The sequence below is a fragment of the Mustela nigripes genome, chromosome 12 (assembly GCF_022355385.1).
Source record: "Mustela nigripes isolate SB6536 chromosome 12, MUSNIG.SB6536, whole genome shotgun sequence".
In the NCBI taxonomy this organism is placed as follows: Eukaryota; Metazoa; Chordata; class Mammalia; order Carnivora; family Mustelidae; genus Mustela; species Mustela nigripes.
The window spans coordinates 17,168-31,337 of NC_081568.1; the positions used below are offsets into that span (position 1 = coordinate 17,168).

Consider the following 14,170-nt stretch of genomic DNA (forward strand, 5'->3'; position numbering starts at 1 on the left):
TATCTTTCCTGTGTCAATCAAGATAAACTTCCTGCCCCACATTGTTCGGTTATAGTGATGTACTCCACCATTTTTTTCCTGTGGAGCCACCTTTCCATTCCTGGGATCAATCTCACTTATTCCTGTAACCCTCTAATGTGCTCTTGGATTCTATTTGCTAAAATTTTGTTGAAATTGTTTCCATCTTCAGATATTTATCAGGGATGTTGGCCTGTAGTTTTCTTGTGATGTCTTTATCTGGCTTTGGGATCAGAGATGCTGTTCTCATAGAATGAATTAGAAACTATTCCCTCCTCTTCAGTTTTTTGGAAGAATTTGAGGAAGCACATCTACTCTTACAACCTCTAAATGTGGGCATATTCCCATCTCAGTCATGGCCCCTCTTCCCTTCTGTCTGCACATTCGGTCTCTCCTCTCTAAACACACCCATGTGTGGACATTTCCAGCTCTGTGTTTCAGCCAGACCTCTGACCTCTGCTCTCGGCCCAACACAGTTAACAGATGTCTCAGTGTCAACATGCCTTCTCCTCCATAATCTGCTTCTTCTGAATCTCTCCCACTGCAGTAAAGGGGGTCAACCCTCTGACCTGCTGATCAGGACCCAAATCCTTGAGTTGCTGTTTTGGTGCTGATTCTTAACTACAGACACCAGAATCTACTGTAGCTAATTTCAGCAGGATGGGATGTACTATAAGATATTAGGGAGATTATAGCATCTGTGTGAGGTTCAGGTAAACAGGAACATCCAGAAATGTTGGAGAAACACCCAACCGTACTTGAAGTTTGTTTTAGGCAACCTCCCCACAGTCCTATTTCCTTCCACTCAGAACCACAGCTGTCAGGGATGAGACCCAAACTGCCCCAAATGAACCAAACCCCTTCATTGTCAATCTGCTAGAGGAGTCACTACTTCCTGTGGTTCCTTCCACATTTCACGTGGTGCACATGTTACCAAAGCCAGGCATGTCTGCTCTGACCTCCAGGATCTGAGACACATGGCTTTGTGGTCTCCAGCTTCAACCTACAGGGAGTATGCTACTGGGGCTGGCACAAGCCACTCTCCCGATCAGCTATGCTTTCCCTGATTCTCCAGGGATGCAGCTGTCAGCTGCTTCTCTCAAATCTCTCTGACTTTCCTGGGCTGCTTCTCATAACCTCTGTCACTCCCACCTCAACCCAGCCCATCATTCTCACTGAGACTGTGGCAGTTGCTTCCTGATGGGTCTCCCTGCCCAGACCAGCTGTGGGCTCCAAACTGCAGCCAGGGGGACATGTTTGGAATGTAAATCAGATAATGTCACTTCCTTCCCAAACTCTCTCCATAGTGCTTTCTCACGACACTCAGAATAAAACAAAGTTCATTGCCATGACCTACTTATCCCTGCTGCATTTTCAGTCCTGATTGCTCTGCATCTGCCCTTGTCACTATGCTCCCAGCCTTCCTCGGGCACACCAGAACCATTCCCACCCCAGGGCAGGCCTTTGCACACATGAAGTAGCAAGCAGATCGCTTCCACACTCTCTTCTGGTCCCTGCATAGTTTTCTCTGTCAGGACCCCCTGCTTTATTGTGCTTTATTCTCTGTCCCTTGGTTTATTTGTCTCCCTCCATTGGAACGTCGGACCCCCAGGTGTCTGACCCACTGACCCAAAGTCGGTGACTCATAAGTACTTCTGGAATAAATCAAGCCATTTCAGTCGTCCAAATTTTGGGGGAAACTTCTTAGAAAACACTTCTGACTCTATGGATACACAACAAAGAAGGACCCAGATTCTTAAAAACTTTGGCTGTCCCTGTGTAGGCTCTGCTTTCCCTCTGCACAATGACTGTGGCAAGTGGGCTTCACCTGTAGGTCCCAAAATCTCCAGTAAGAGTGAGATTCCAGGGCTGCACCCTGACCAGCCATCAGGGGAACTGTTGGCCTCCCATGAGGTCAGCTCCTGGACCCTGGAGAAGCTGACCTCAGGGACAAAGTCGTCTCCTCTGGAGGTGTGCCAACTTTCCCAAGTTCTGTCCTGGCAGGTGCTTTGGGACCACACAGGTTTGTAAAGAATGGCTCCTTTCCTGGGGCACCATGGGCAGGACTCCCACAGGGAGAGTAGATGAGCGGGGGGGGGGGGCGGGGACTGGGGGGGGGGGGGGTGCTCCGGGGACTGAAGGACAGCCAGGTTCCCAAGCACTGAGACAGGCCTGGAGGTTCCAAGAAGCCAAGCTGATGAGAGAGGCAGGGGACAATCAGAGGAATTGAAAAGAGCCAGCGTGATGGGTGAGGAGGCAACTCCTCTGTGCCTCCCTCAGCTTTAGTCTTTCTGGGACCTGTGGCCAGGAGCCTTCCGGTTCCAGCATGGCTTATTTCTCTGTACAACTGAAGCTCATCCCTAAATGAGCCCGTTTGTCCTGCATTGGGTGGGATGAACCAGTGCCTATGTTTCTGGTCAAGACCCCGTGCAGGGTGCGAGATCAGCGGGGCCTTCTGGAAGACCCTCCCACCCCCAACAAGGAGGCTCTCGGGCACCCCGTCAGCCAAGGGGCTCACTTGGACGGAAGAGAAAGCGAGTCCGGCTACTCGCCAGTGTAAACCAGGTACCAGTCTGTTCACACTGGGGGAAACCAGTGGCTGATGGTCTTCCGGAGCAGAAATCAGGATCTGATGGGTCTACACTGGCAGAAATCCGACGCAGCGCCCCAGCCACTGGTCTGAGAACACAATCCCAGGTTCCCAGGCTTCCTGAGAACAAAAGTAAAAGCAAAGGCCCGGCCACCACCCGGCCTGGCTCCGGAGGGAGGAGCCCTGCGCCCCCGCCCCCATGACCGCCCAGGTGAGGCCACCTGCGCGCTGGGTGCGCCTGCGGGAGGTGAGAGCGGCGCCCCTTCCCCGCAGTCTCCCCAGACCCTCCGCCCCACGCCCAGTGGAGGGGGTCTGCCCTGCCCCGAGAGCTCTGCGGGGGGAGGGGGGAAGGGGTCTGCCCTGCGGGGAGCGCTCTGCCGGGGGAGGGGGGAGGGGGGAAGGGGTCTGCCCTGCGGGGAGCGCTCTGCGGGGGGAGGGGCCCTCCACGGAAGAGGGGCGTTTTCCGGGGCAGGAGGTCCGCCCCGCCGGGGAGGGTCCCGGGCCGCCTACGGGTCCCGCTCGCGCCGGGAGCGGGGCGCGCGGGACAGTGGCCTTTATGGGAACGTTTTCCTCCAAGGTCGGACAAAGGCGGCGCCACCATGGCTCGCAGCGCGGCCGACAAAGTCTCCGGGACCGAGGTAGGGTCTGGCGGATGGGGACGGGGGCCGGGGGGGGGGGCGCCGGGGGGGGGGCCGGCGGGGGGGGGGGGGGGGGGCACCGAGGGGCCGCCGCGGCGCAGCGGGAGGGAGCTTGGGCTTTCCAGGCGCTTAGAGACCGTTTAGCACACTCTGGCGTCCACTTCGGGAGTCCTCCGGAGGAAATGGGGTTTCCAGACCGATTTGCGTTGCTGGGGTCGGAAGGGACTGAGGGGGGCGGAGTGCGGAACTCAAGCACTTGTGGAGGCTTCGCGCGGTTCTCCGGTTACTCATTAGCTAGGAAGCGGGAGGACGAACCCCGTCCCCCCGGCGCTCCCAAGACAAAGAGCTTGTACTCGCGGTTCTCCACAAAGATGGACTTTTATGTTGGAATCGCCTGATTTCAACCGGGGGCGTCGCCCGGGGAAGCGAGATCGTCCTTCCCGGTATGGAACAGGGGGCCAGACCCAGGGGCCCGGACGCGGCTTTGTGTCCCTGCGTGCGGAGTGCGCCAGCGCCGGGTTTGCCCCCGCTCTCCCCGGGAAGCAGGATTGCAGACGGTTCGGGGTGGTAATGACCCTCCACGCCTGTTACCAACAGCGCTTCTACTTAAAAAGTGTAGCTGGTACTTTCAGGTGTCTAATTAAAAATTAAAACATATAATTAAGAAATTAAGTTAAATGTAGTTAAATGTAGCTGAAACTCTGCGTAATGAGTAGCTTAGGAATCTGCTCCGACATTAGCGGACCTTTAGGCAGGGCTGTGGGTGCTCAGAGGAGACTGGGCTTGGCAGGTCAGGAGAGATTTCCCAGGGGCCCTCCTGAGGTCAGCTTCCCGTTTCCCTGAACCTGCTTCGGATTCACAGGGTTTCCGAGTGAGGAGGACCTGAACCGTCACTCTGCTCTCAGTGAAAGCGCACTCGGGTTCTGAGGCGTTAAACAGCAGCACCAGGTTTCCGTTCCTGGCAGAGTCGTGTCTGCACTGGCGGTGCTGGGCGTCCGACACCCAGGTAGCAATACCACTCCTGACTCTGAGTTTTGATCTCACTGTGCTCTGGGGGACAAGTGGGCGGTCCAGGTAGGCCTGGAGAGGACAGCCCTGAGCTTCCCAGTGGGCCGGTGGGCCTGGGTCCCTGCTGACCTGTGACAAGCAGGACAGGCCTCCCGGTTTTATCCCCATCAGGCGGGCCTGGTCTGAAATGCCCTCTGTGGATCGTGGGCCTGTGTGTCTGTAACATCCTTGGGTGGTCTCCCGGGCGTACTGTATTTCTTGTTAAACAGCCCAAAAAGGCCAGACTAAGGGAATAAAGCCGGCCCTGAATTTGTCCTGAGGCTCTCTGAGACGTGTGAGCAAACACAGGAATCGTCTAAGCAAACACAGGAAACCCCAAAGCCCCAGATCTCAGCATTTTTGGTGAGAATAATTTAAGCCCAGTTCACACACCAGCACCTCCCTCCTTCCAAACAGAGCTAATGTGCTCTCTCTCTCTCTCTCTCTCTCTCTCTCTTTCTCGGTGTTTGAACTGAAAACCTGCTCTTACCTGTTGTGCAGCCAAGGGGCAGCCCTGAAGCAGTGGTTTCCTCTCCACACACCTGTGTCCTGAAGCAGTGAGCCCCTGTTCGGGATATGCCCCCCTGCCCCGTGGGCTCTGGGCTTCCTCCCCTCTGCTGTCGCTCCAGCCCTGTCAGGGCCCCCCACTCGGCAGGTGTGCTCCCTGATCAACCAGCAGAGAAGAGTGGCCTGGGGAGAGGGTTGGTCCAGCTGAAGAGCCCAGCACACTTCTGAGGGGGTAGGGAATGAAGAGGAGGAGGCTGGGGTGATGGCGGTGGGGGACAGACAGGTGGGCTGAGCAGGGCCAAGCCCTGTCCTACACACGTGGATCCCAGCGTGTCTTGAGAACCTGCGGTCCTGAGAGCAGAAGGCGTCCTGCCATTGCCACCCACCCTGCGGCGGGGGAAGGGGCTCCGGACCCTGACCTGGTGCCTGGAGAATGGGCCTGGGATCTTGGAGATCGGATGTGCAAACACCCACCCTCTCTCGCTGTTGCCCTTTGGGTTTGTAGTTCCGCCTCTCTGAGCTCCAGTCTGTTCCTCACCGGGGTTAGGGTCAGGCCCACCCACCTCAGAGCACCCTCTGGGTTCACTTTAAAGACGAAGTGTAGCTGCTTCTTGAGAGGTAATTCCCATCATTCCCAAATTGAAGGCTTCTTCTGCCCCGAGAACCGGGGTGCTCTTCCTGGTGTTTCTAGGCACCCCAGCTCAAGCCTGGGCCCAAGTCCTCAGCTCTCAGAGACTGTCTGACCTTACAGAATTTTCCCCAGTATGGAGAAAATCAGATTCTGCAAAAGATACTTTATGGCAGATTTCTCTTATGGGACATTTCTAAGACCTGAGACAGGGATTGAAATTTAATATGGACAGCAGTTTGGGACATGTATTAATTTTAAGTTGTTCAGGTCAGCAAGGTAGCAAGTATGTGTACTTCCCCCAAAGAAATATCACCTGTCTGCGGCTCGCAAACCCAGAGGCCCCCCGCCCTGGTAGGCATCGCCCTTGGAAAGCTCCCCCGGTCATCCTGTCTGTACCCAGTCCACAGCCACACACACCCCACCCCCACCCCGAGCCCCTTTCCTGCTTGGCCTCGCCTTCGGAGGGCTTCCGTGAGTCTGAGCTGACCTCTTCGTGTGCCTGGTCTTTGTGGACTGTCTCCCCCGACAGTAATGGCTTTGCTTTTTCTCCCTGGAACTCTGGTGCTTATCACACTGCATCACACAAAGTAGGTGCTCAACAGGGACTTGTCACGCGCTGGTCACCCTCCTCCTCTTCTAAAGCCCACTTTTCCTCCCTGCCCAGCCCCAACCGTCTGTGGGCCTCACAGACGTCCTGCGCGTCCTGTGGGATGCCCGTGTACTGCTTCCCACCCGACCCAAGCTAACATCACCGCCTGCGGCTTGTAAGAATAAAAACGACATCCTCTGAAAGAAGCAGCTGGATTACAGCTGAGTCTGGGAAACCTTGTTTGTATAAGGAAACCGTCCAAGCAGGTCTGAAACGGCTGTAGAGGGAAGCTTGATATGACCCCGGGGGAGGTGCTGCATGTGCTCTGTGTGTGCTTTGGGGTGGGGATGACAGTGCGCAGAGTAGAAGCGAAGAAAGGCCTGAAGTCATTGTCAGTGGATGGAAAGGACAGGCAGAAGGAAGGCCCGTCCCTTCACTGTCAAGTGGAGGAATCATGGTTTGGTGGGTGGCTCTGACCCAGGCCGTGCATTTGCCTGCGGAGTGGAGGGCCTAGAATGACTCTGGGATCCCTTCGGCTCTTTCTCTTGCCAGGATGAGACATAGGGCAGTGTGGCACCGTGGCCGAGGGCTCTGTGGTTGGGAGGCATGCTGCGCAGCCCGGGCCCCAACCCTGGTTTCCCCACTGACTGAGTGGGCAGACGAGCCCCTCCACCATGCCCTCTTTAGGGTGGGGATGATAATAGTATTATCATGTTCTTAAAACAGTGTCTAATATGGGCACCTGGGTGGCTCACTCGCTGAAGCGACTGCCTTTGGCTCCTGGGATGGAGCCCCACATCAGGCTCCCTGCTCAACAGGGAGTCAGCTTCCCCCTCTGCCTCTGCCCCTCCCCCCACACACCCCACTGTACGCTTGCTCTCTCTCAAGTAAACAAAGTCTTAAAAAAAAAAGTTTCTGGTATATAGTAAGGGCTCAATAAATGTTAGCTATCATTCTGTGATTCAATGACAGGAAGAAAGATTTTCCTACAAGTAAGAGATAAAAAGGATTGAGTTTTAGGGTTTCTTTCTAATCATTTAAGGAAAAACGTCCAATAAAGTTATCTTCAGGGTATTTTGGCACTCAAAGACATCACCGGGAAGAGGAATTACAATTATAATATGTACTATTTTACCAGTACAATTGTGGATTTTCTTTTATTTCTTTTCAAAGATTTATTTATTTATTTGACAGACAGAGATCACAAGTAGACAGAGAGACAGACAGAGAGAGAGGGGGAACAGGCTCCCCGCTGAGCAGAGAGCCCGATCTCAGGACCCTGAGATCATGACCTGAGCTGAAGGCAGAGGCCTTAACCCATTGAGCCACCCAGGCAACCCCTGTGGCTTTTCTTAAAGAAATGGTTTTTATACCAAATCAATAGGCCATGAACTCAACTTGAGTTCAAGGATCCCATAGCTTTCCTTATGGATTATTCAGAGATGAAAGAAAATGTCATTGGGATTCAGCCACACTGGGTAACAGAGTGAGCATTTAGTTCTCACACTAATACTTGTGTGTCTAAAGACTGACCTCCTGAGATCCCGACCCAGAGGATCTCAGTGACCAGTGATATGGGGAGAATGTAACCTCCTCTCAAAGCACAATGTTTAAGTAGGAAAGCGTATGGAAGAGTTGGTAGGGCTAGGGCAACAGGAATGTATGAGGAAATCAGATACTAGCACAGTTTCTGAAAAGTTCTGGAACTAACTTTTAAGATTTATTCTCTTTTTTGGAGAGAGAAAGAACACAAGAGCACAAGCAGAGGGAGGGACAGAGGGAGAGAATCTCCGGCAGACTCCACCTGGGGCATGGAGCCTGACACGGGACTCGGCTCCAACCCACAACCCCAAGACCATGACCAAAGCTGAAACCAAAAGTCAATGCTCAACCATCTGTGCCACCCAGGCGCCCCTGGAACTAATTTTTTAAAATAATATTCTGAGGTGAGATCCACAATCAGTAAACAGCTTCAGAGCAAACAATGAAGTGGCGTTTCCCAATGTTGCAGAAACAATGTTGCTATATATTCTGGATATCAGATACATGATTTGCAGATATTTTGTTCCATCTGTTGGTTGTCCTTTTACTTTCTTTCTAGTGTCCTTTGATGCACAAAATTTTAATTTTTGATGAAGTCAAACATATATTTTTTCTTCTGTTGCTCATGCTCATATCTAAGTTCAGATCTAAGAAATCACTGCCATCTGCAAGCTCATGAAGATTTAACTCTATGTTTTCTACTAGGAGTTTTATTATTTTAGTGCTTTAGCTCATTGATCCATTGTAGTTCATTTTTGTGTATGGTGTGAGATAGGGAGCAAAAACCTTTATTTTTTTGTATGGGGATATCCACTTTTTCCAACACCATTTGTTGAAGAAATCACTTTTTCCTTATTGACTAGTCTTGGAACCTGGGTTGGAAGCCAATTGGCTGTGGTTGTATAGGTTTATTTCCAGATCTTCAGTCCTTGTCTGTTAGTCTGTATGTCTGTCTTTCTACCAGAATCACACTGTTTCGATTACTGTAGCTTTGTAGTGGGTTTTGAAATCAGGGAGTTTGAGCCCTCCGACTTTGTTCTTGTTCCGGATTGCTCTGGCCACCCAGGGCCCCCTGCGATTTCATATGAGGGTTGTCTCTTCCATTTCGGGGAGGGGGGAGGCCTTGATAATTTGGGGAGAGATTGCACTGAATTCGTAGATGGTTTTAGAATAGTATTGACATATTTTTAATATTAGGTCTTCCGATCTGTAAACCTGAGATGTTTTTCCACTTATTAACGTGTCTTTAATTTGTCCCAGCACTGTTTTGTAGTTTTCAGTGTTCAAGTCTTTCACTCCCTTGGTTAAATGAATCCTAACACTCAACCACTGTTATTCAACGTAGTACTAAAAGTCTTAGCCACAGCACTCAGAGAACATAAAGAAATAAAAGTCTTCCAAATTGGTAAGGAATATGAAAAACTCTCATTATTTGCTCACTTGATATTATATGTAGAAACTCTAAAGACTCCACCAAAAAATGACTATAGCCGATAAATGAATTCAGTAAAGTCACAGGACACGAAAGCAAGGTACAGAAATCTGTTGCATTTCTATACACTAATACTGAAGCAGCAAAAAGTGAAATTAAGAAAACAATTCCATTTACAGTTGCACCAAAATTAATAAAATACCTAGGAATAAAGTTAACCAAAGAGGTAAAAAACCTGTACTCTGGAAACTATAAAACACAGATGAAAGGAATTGAAGACAACAGGAAAAAATAGAAAGACATTCTATGCTCATGGATCAGAAAAACAAATACTGTGCAATGTCTTTACTAGCCAAAACAATCTACAGATTGAATGCAATCCCTATCGAAACATGAACAGCATTTTTCACAGAACTAGAACAAACAGCCCTAAATTTGTATGGAACCACAAAGACCCTGAATAGCCAAGGCAACGTTGGAAAAAGAAAAACAAATCTGGAGATATCACAATTCTGGATTTCAAGCTATATTACAAAGTTGTAATAATTAAAGCTGAATAGTACTGGCATAAAAACAGACACATAGGTCAGTGGAATGGAACGGAAAACCCAGAGATAAGCCCACAATTATATGGTCAACTAATCTTCAACAAAGGAGGAATGAATACACAATGGAAAAAAGACAGTTTCTTCAACAACTGGCGTTGGGAGAACTGGATGGCAGCTTGCAGAAGAATCAACAGGACCACCTTCTGTCACCACACACAAACAGAAACTCAAAATGGGTTAAAGTCTACATGTGAGACCTGAAACCATAGAAGTCCTAGAAGAGAGCACGGGCAGTAATGTCTCTGACACTGGCCTTAGCAACATTATTCTAGATCTGTCTCCTGAGGCAAGGGAAACAAAACCAAAAATAAACTATTGGAATTACCTCAAAATAAGAAGTTTCTGCACAGAGGAAGAAATAGCAAAACTGAAAGGCAAGCAACTGAATGGAAGAAGATACTTGCAAATGTTATATCCAATAAAGGACTAGTATCCAAAATATAGAAAGAACTTATACAACTCAACACCCAAAAACAAAACAAAAAAACAAGTACTCTGATGACAGTGGGCTGAACAGATATTTCTCTGAAGAAGACATCCAGATGCCAACAGACACATGAAAAGATGCTCAGTATCACTTCTCATCAGGGAAATGCAGATCAAAACCACAGTGAGATGCCACCTCACACTTGTCAGAATGGCTAAAATCAATAACATAAGAAACAAGTGTTGGCAAGGATGCAGAGAAAGAGGAACCCTCTTGCACTATTGGTAGGAATGCAAACTGGTGTGGCCACTGTGGAAAACCATATGGAGGTTCCCCTAATCAAAAACAGAGCTAACCTGGGGCACCCGGGTGGCTCAGTCATTAAGCATCTGCCTTCAGCTCAGGTCATGATCCCAGGGTCCCGGGATGGAGCCCCGCATCAAGCTGTCTGCTGGGCAGGACACCTGCTTCTCCCTCTCCCACACCCCTGCTTGTATTCCCTCTCTTGCTGTGTCTCTCTCTGTTGAAAAAACAGATTAAATCTTTTAAAAAAAAAGTTTTAAATGAAATAAGAATAGAGCTACCCTACAGTCCAGTAAGTGCAGTATTTGGTATTTACCTCCCCAAAATGAAAACATTGATTCAAAGGGATACGTGCACCCCAGTGTTTGTTGCCCCATCGTTTAAAGTCGCCAGACTGTGGGAGCAGCCCACGCGTCCATCCGCTCAGGAATGGCTACAAAAGTCCTGCATTTACAATGACATGGAGGGAGCTAGAGAGAATAATGCTAAGTGGATTAAGTCAGTCAGAGAAAGACAAAAACCAGGTGATCTCACTCGTGTGGAATTTAAGGAAAAAAACAAATGAGCAAAGGAAAAAAGAGCGAAGGAAGACACTCAGCTGGAGAGAGCAAAGTGATGGTTACCAGAGGGGCGGTGGGTGCAGAGGTGAGGCAGGCAGGGACTAGGGGCTGAAGAACACACATCGTGAAGAAAAATAATAGTAAAATGAAACGAAAACAATGTATCCGACGTACTTTATTTCTTTGGAATGCTATTATGCTATTTTTGATTATGTTACTATTTGTTCCCTTTTGGGATTGCTCATTGCTAAGATACAGAAAGGCAACTGATTTTTATCTGCTGCTCTTGTGCCCTGCAACATTGCTGAACCCGTTTATTAGCTCTAGGTAGCTTTTTCATTGATAAATAGAGATCATTTTACTTCTTTATTCCTAATTTGCATTCCTTTAATTTCTTTTTCTTGCCTAACTGCTCTGGCTACAACTTCCAGGGCAGTGTCATATAGCAGTGGGGAAGGGGATATCCTTGCCTTGATTTTGATCTTAAGGGAAAAGTTTTTAGTCTTTCATCATTGCGTCTGAGTTTAGCTATGGGTTTTTATAAGTGCCTTTGATCATGTTGAGAAAGGTCCTCTCGAATCTCCGTTTTCTGGATGTTTTGGTCATGAAAGTGTATTGTCCAGTGTTTTTTCTGTATCATTTGAGATAATCATGGGCCTTTTCCTTTGTTTTATTAATGTGGTGTTGTATAATGATTAATTGTTGAACCACCCTTGCATTCCTGCGATGAATTCCGCTTGGTCATGGTTAATTATCCTTTGAATACTGCCATGAGATTTGGTTTCCGAGGATTTTTTTGAGGTTTTAGAATGAGTTTTATAACTCTGCTTTCAAATGTCGTTATACTGTGTAAAAATACATGTTAAGAACATAAGTTTTGAAATGAAAGGAAACAGTTTGTATCAAAGGCAAAAATACAAATTCGTAGGAAATCAGAAATTTAAAGCTAATTTTTATGACTTCAGAATATAACAGGCCAGAGAACGGTCAGTGGAAGGTCTGTGTGAGGTTAACCCACGTACGGTGTTGCCGTGGTGCCGACGCTAGAGCCCGCCTGTCAGTGTCCATCACACTGTGCTTGCTGGCTGTATACTTAAGCACTCAAGAGGTGCTGTCTTCCCCTCCTGTAATGTCGTTCCCCCTCAGCATTACGGTTTTCTTGTCTTACAGCCTGTGCCGGGCTGGCAGCCAGGACACCAATCTTTTTACCTGTCACAGTGCCTAGAACACAGTAGGTTTTTGGATGAGTGCTTTTTGGTGCTTGGTGTGGAAGACCAGTGGGTGCCTCTGTGCACAGCTTCTAACGAGAAGGAACACACCTCCCCTAGGGAGGAGACAGCAGAAACAAGGGATCGATTCATCAGCACCGCTGGCTGGCCTATCATATTGTCCAGTTGGAACACTTTGAGGGAGAAAAGAGAGGTAATGCCAGGACCACAGGTGAAAACTCCATTGTCTGGGAAGCCCTGGTCAGGATCACCAGCCAAACGTGGCCATCACTGCCTCCTGGAAACTGTAGTTTAGACGACAGGGTTAGGTCTCCACTGGGAATGGAGGAGACAGGGTGCTCTGATTCCCACTGGGGGGACTTTCGAGCCAGACTGGGTGGGCATGCTACACAGTGCCCTGTGAAGCCCAGCAGGGCCACGGAGCGCCAACCCACTTTCTAGGGCTTTGCCTGGTCCAGGCGCCTGTGCACTGAGCTGGGCCTTAACCACGGGGCGTCACAGCGCTTGTCAGTGGGTTCCCAGTGCTCCTCCTTCCCTCGTTCTGCATTCGTGCTTTGTGCTCCAAGGTCCCTTCGTCTGGATTCCCAGGAGTCAGTGAGCCGCCCGCTGGGCCCATCTGAGTGTGGTGTGGGCTCCGGCCTCCTCCTCAGACCCAAGATCCACTAGTGTCTTGTCTAGTGCACCTTTCTCGGCCACTCTCTTGGGCCCACCACAGGGACCTGCTCACATCATGCAGAGCTGTACACGCTGGCTTGCCTGTGCCTCGGGCCACTGTGCTTTGTGGGACCAGCTCAGCCGGGACTTTCTGAGGCCGGAGACTGTGAAAAGCACAATGAGGCACTCCAAGCATATTTGTCACAGCTTTCTCGTTAGAATAACTCTTTTGTTGTTCTTATCATGTACACAGAGTTTGCATTTTCCCCTAAAATACCTTAAATTGTGCTTAACCAAACTGCCTTCCTGCACTCCAGCACAGCCCCATCAGTGTCCCTCCAGAGCCTTTCCTGCCAGAGCTCCTGCAAACCTGAAGGCCCTGCCCTCAGCCTCCCATGCACCCCCACCATCACCTAACGGAGGCTGGCGCGAAAAGTGCCTTCCCAGACTTGCACAGCTCAAGTTAGGGGGTTCCCTGGTGGTGTATCAGGCTATTAAATGCAGAAAAGTGTAACAAGAACTAGAAATGATTGCTTTTACATGTTCTAAGCACTTAACCACGGGGAGACATTCATAACCTCTCCCCAGCCCCCCAACACAGAGACGCTGGGGGCCACCCTCCGTCACAGGCCTTGACTGCGGGCCCCGAAGCACACATGGAATAATGCTATTCCTGAGCAAAACCGTGGGCAGTTAGCTGGAACCTGAGTGTTGAATCAGAAAATGCTGGTGTCAGCGGACCCTTCACCCAGAAACATAGCTGTGCCAGAGCCGGGGTCTGTGCGTCTCGGGGACAGCGCGCAGGGAAGGGGCTGTCTCGGCCCACCCTCACACCCCTCGGCTGCTTTGCAGGGCTTCCTTCCTCGAGGGAGGGGTCAGCAGACAGTAGGCCTAGAGGCTTTGAAGGACCATCCGGTTTCAGTCGATACTTTCGTGGCACGAAAGCTGCCACAGGCAACTCAGAGAACGGGGGTGGTTGTGGTCCAGTGAAACTTTATTTATGGCACTGAAACGTGAATTTCATTTAATTCCGCATGTCTGACCCAGAGCTCCTCTTCTGTGTTTTTCTCCAACCACTGGGGTCATGGTTTGTGGTCGCCTGGTACCGCGTGGAGACGAGGAGGGACAGAGGAGCTGGGGCGACACCAGCATGCCTGCACACCGCCAGGTGAAACCCAGGGGGTTCCCTCTTGGTGCTTTGAGGCTGAAGAGGCAGCTTGTACCAGGAACACCCAGTGGAAGATCCTGGGTGTGTCTGGTGGAGGGAGAGCCACCAGAAGATAAAACCCCATCAGCTCTAGGCCGGTTCTGAGCTCAGACCCCCACAGATTGGCCAGAACGGCTGGTGACGCGAGCGCACGGGCTGGGGGGTTGTGCCTGTCGCAGGGGTCACGC

At 50.2% G+C, this 14,170-nt stretch overlaps 1 protein-coding gene across 7 annotated transcripts in view; it reads left to right on the plus strand.

Moving 5' to 3' along the window:
* Positions 1-2,798: 2,798 nt before the first annotated feature.
* Positions 2,799-14,170, plus strand: part of PLEKHG4B (pleckstrin homology and RhoGEF domain containing G4B) — a 78,735-nt gene continuing 67,363 nt past the window's right edge. For 2 of the 7 annotated variants that reach the window (XM_059416782.1, XM_059416783.1), the window contains exon 1: positions 3,035-3,246. In XM_059416782.1, coding sequence (XP_059272765.1) covers positions 3,208-3,246 — 39 coding nt within the window. In that variant the 5' untranslated portion in view covers positions 3,035-3,207. Of the gene's footprint in view, positions 2,856-2,899; positions 2,919-3,034; positions 3,247-14,170 lie in introns of those variants that run through there. The other 5 variants (XM_059416776.1, XM_059416781.1, XM_059416777.1 and 2 more) reach the window with 4 other exon arrangements.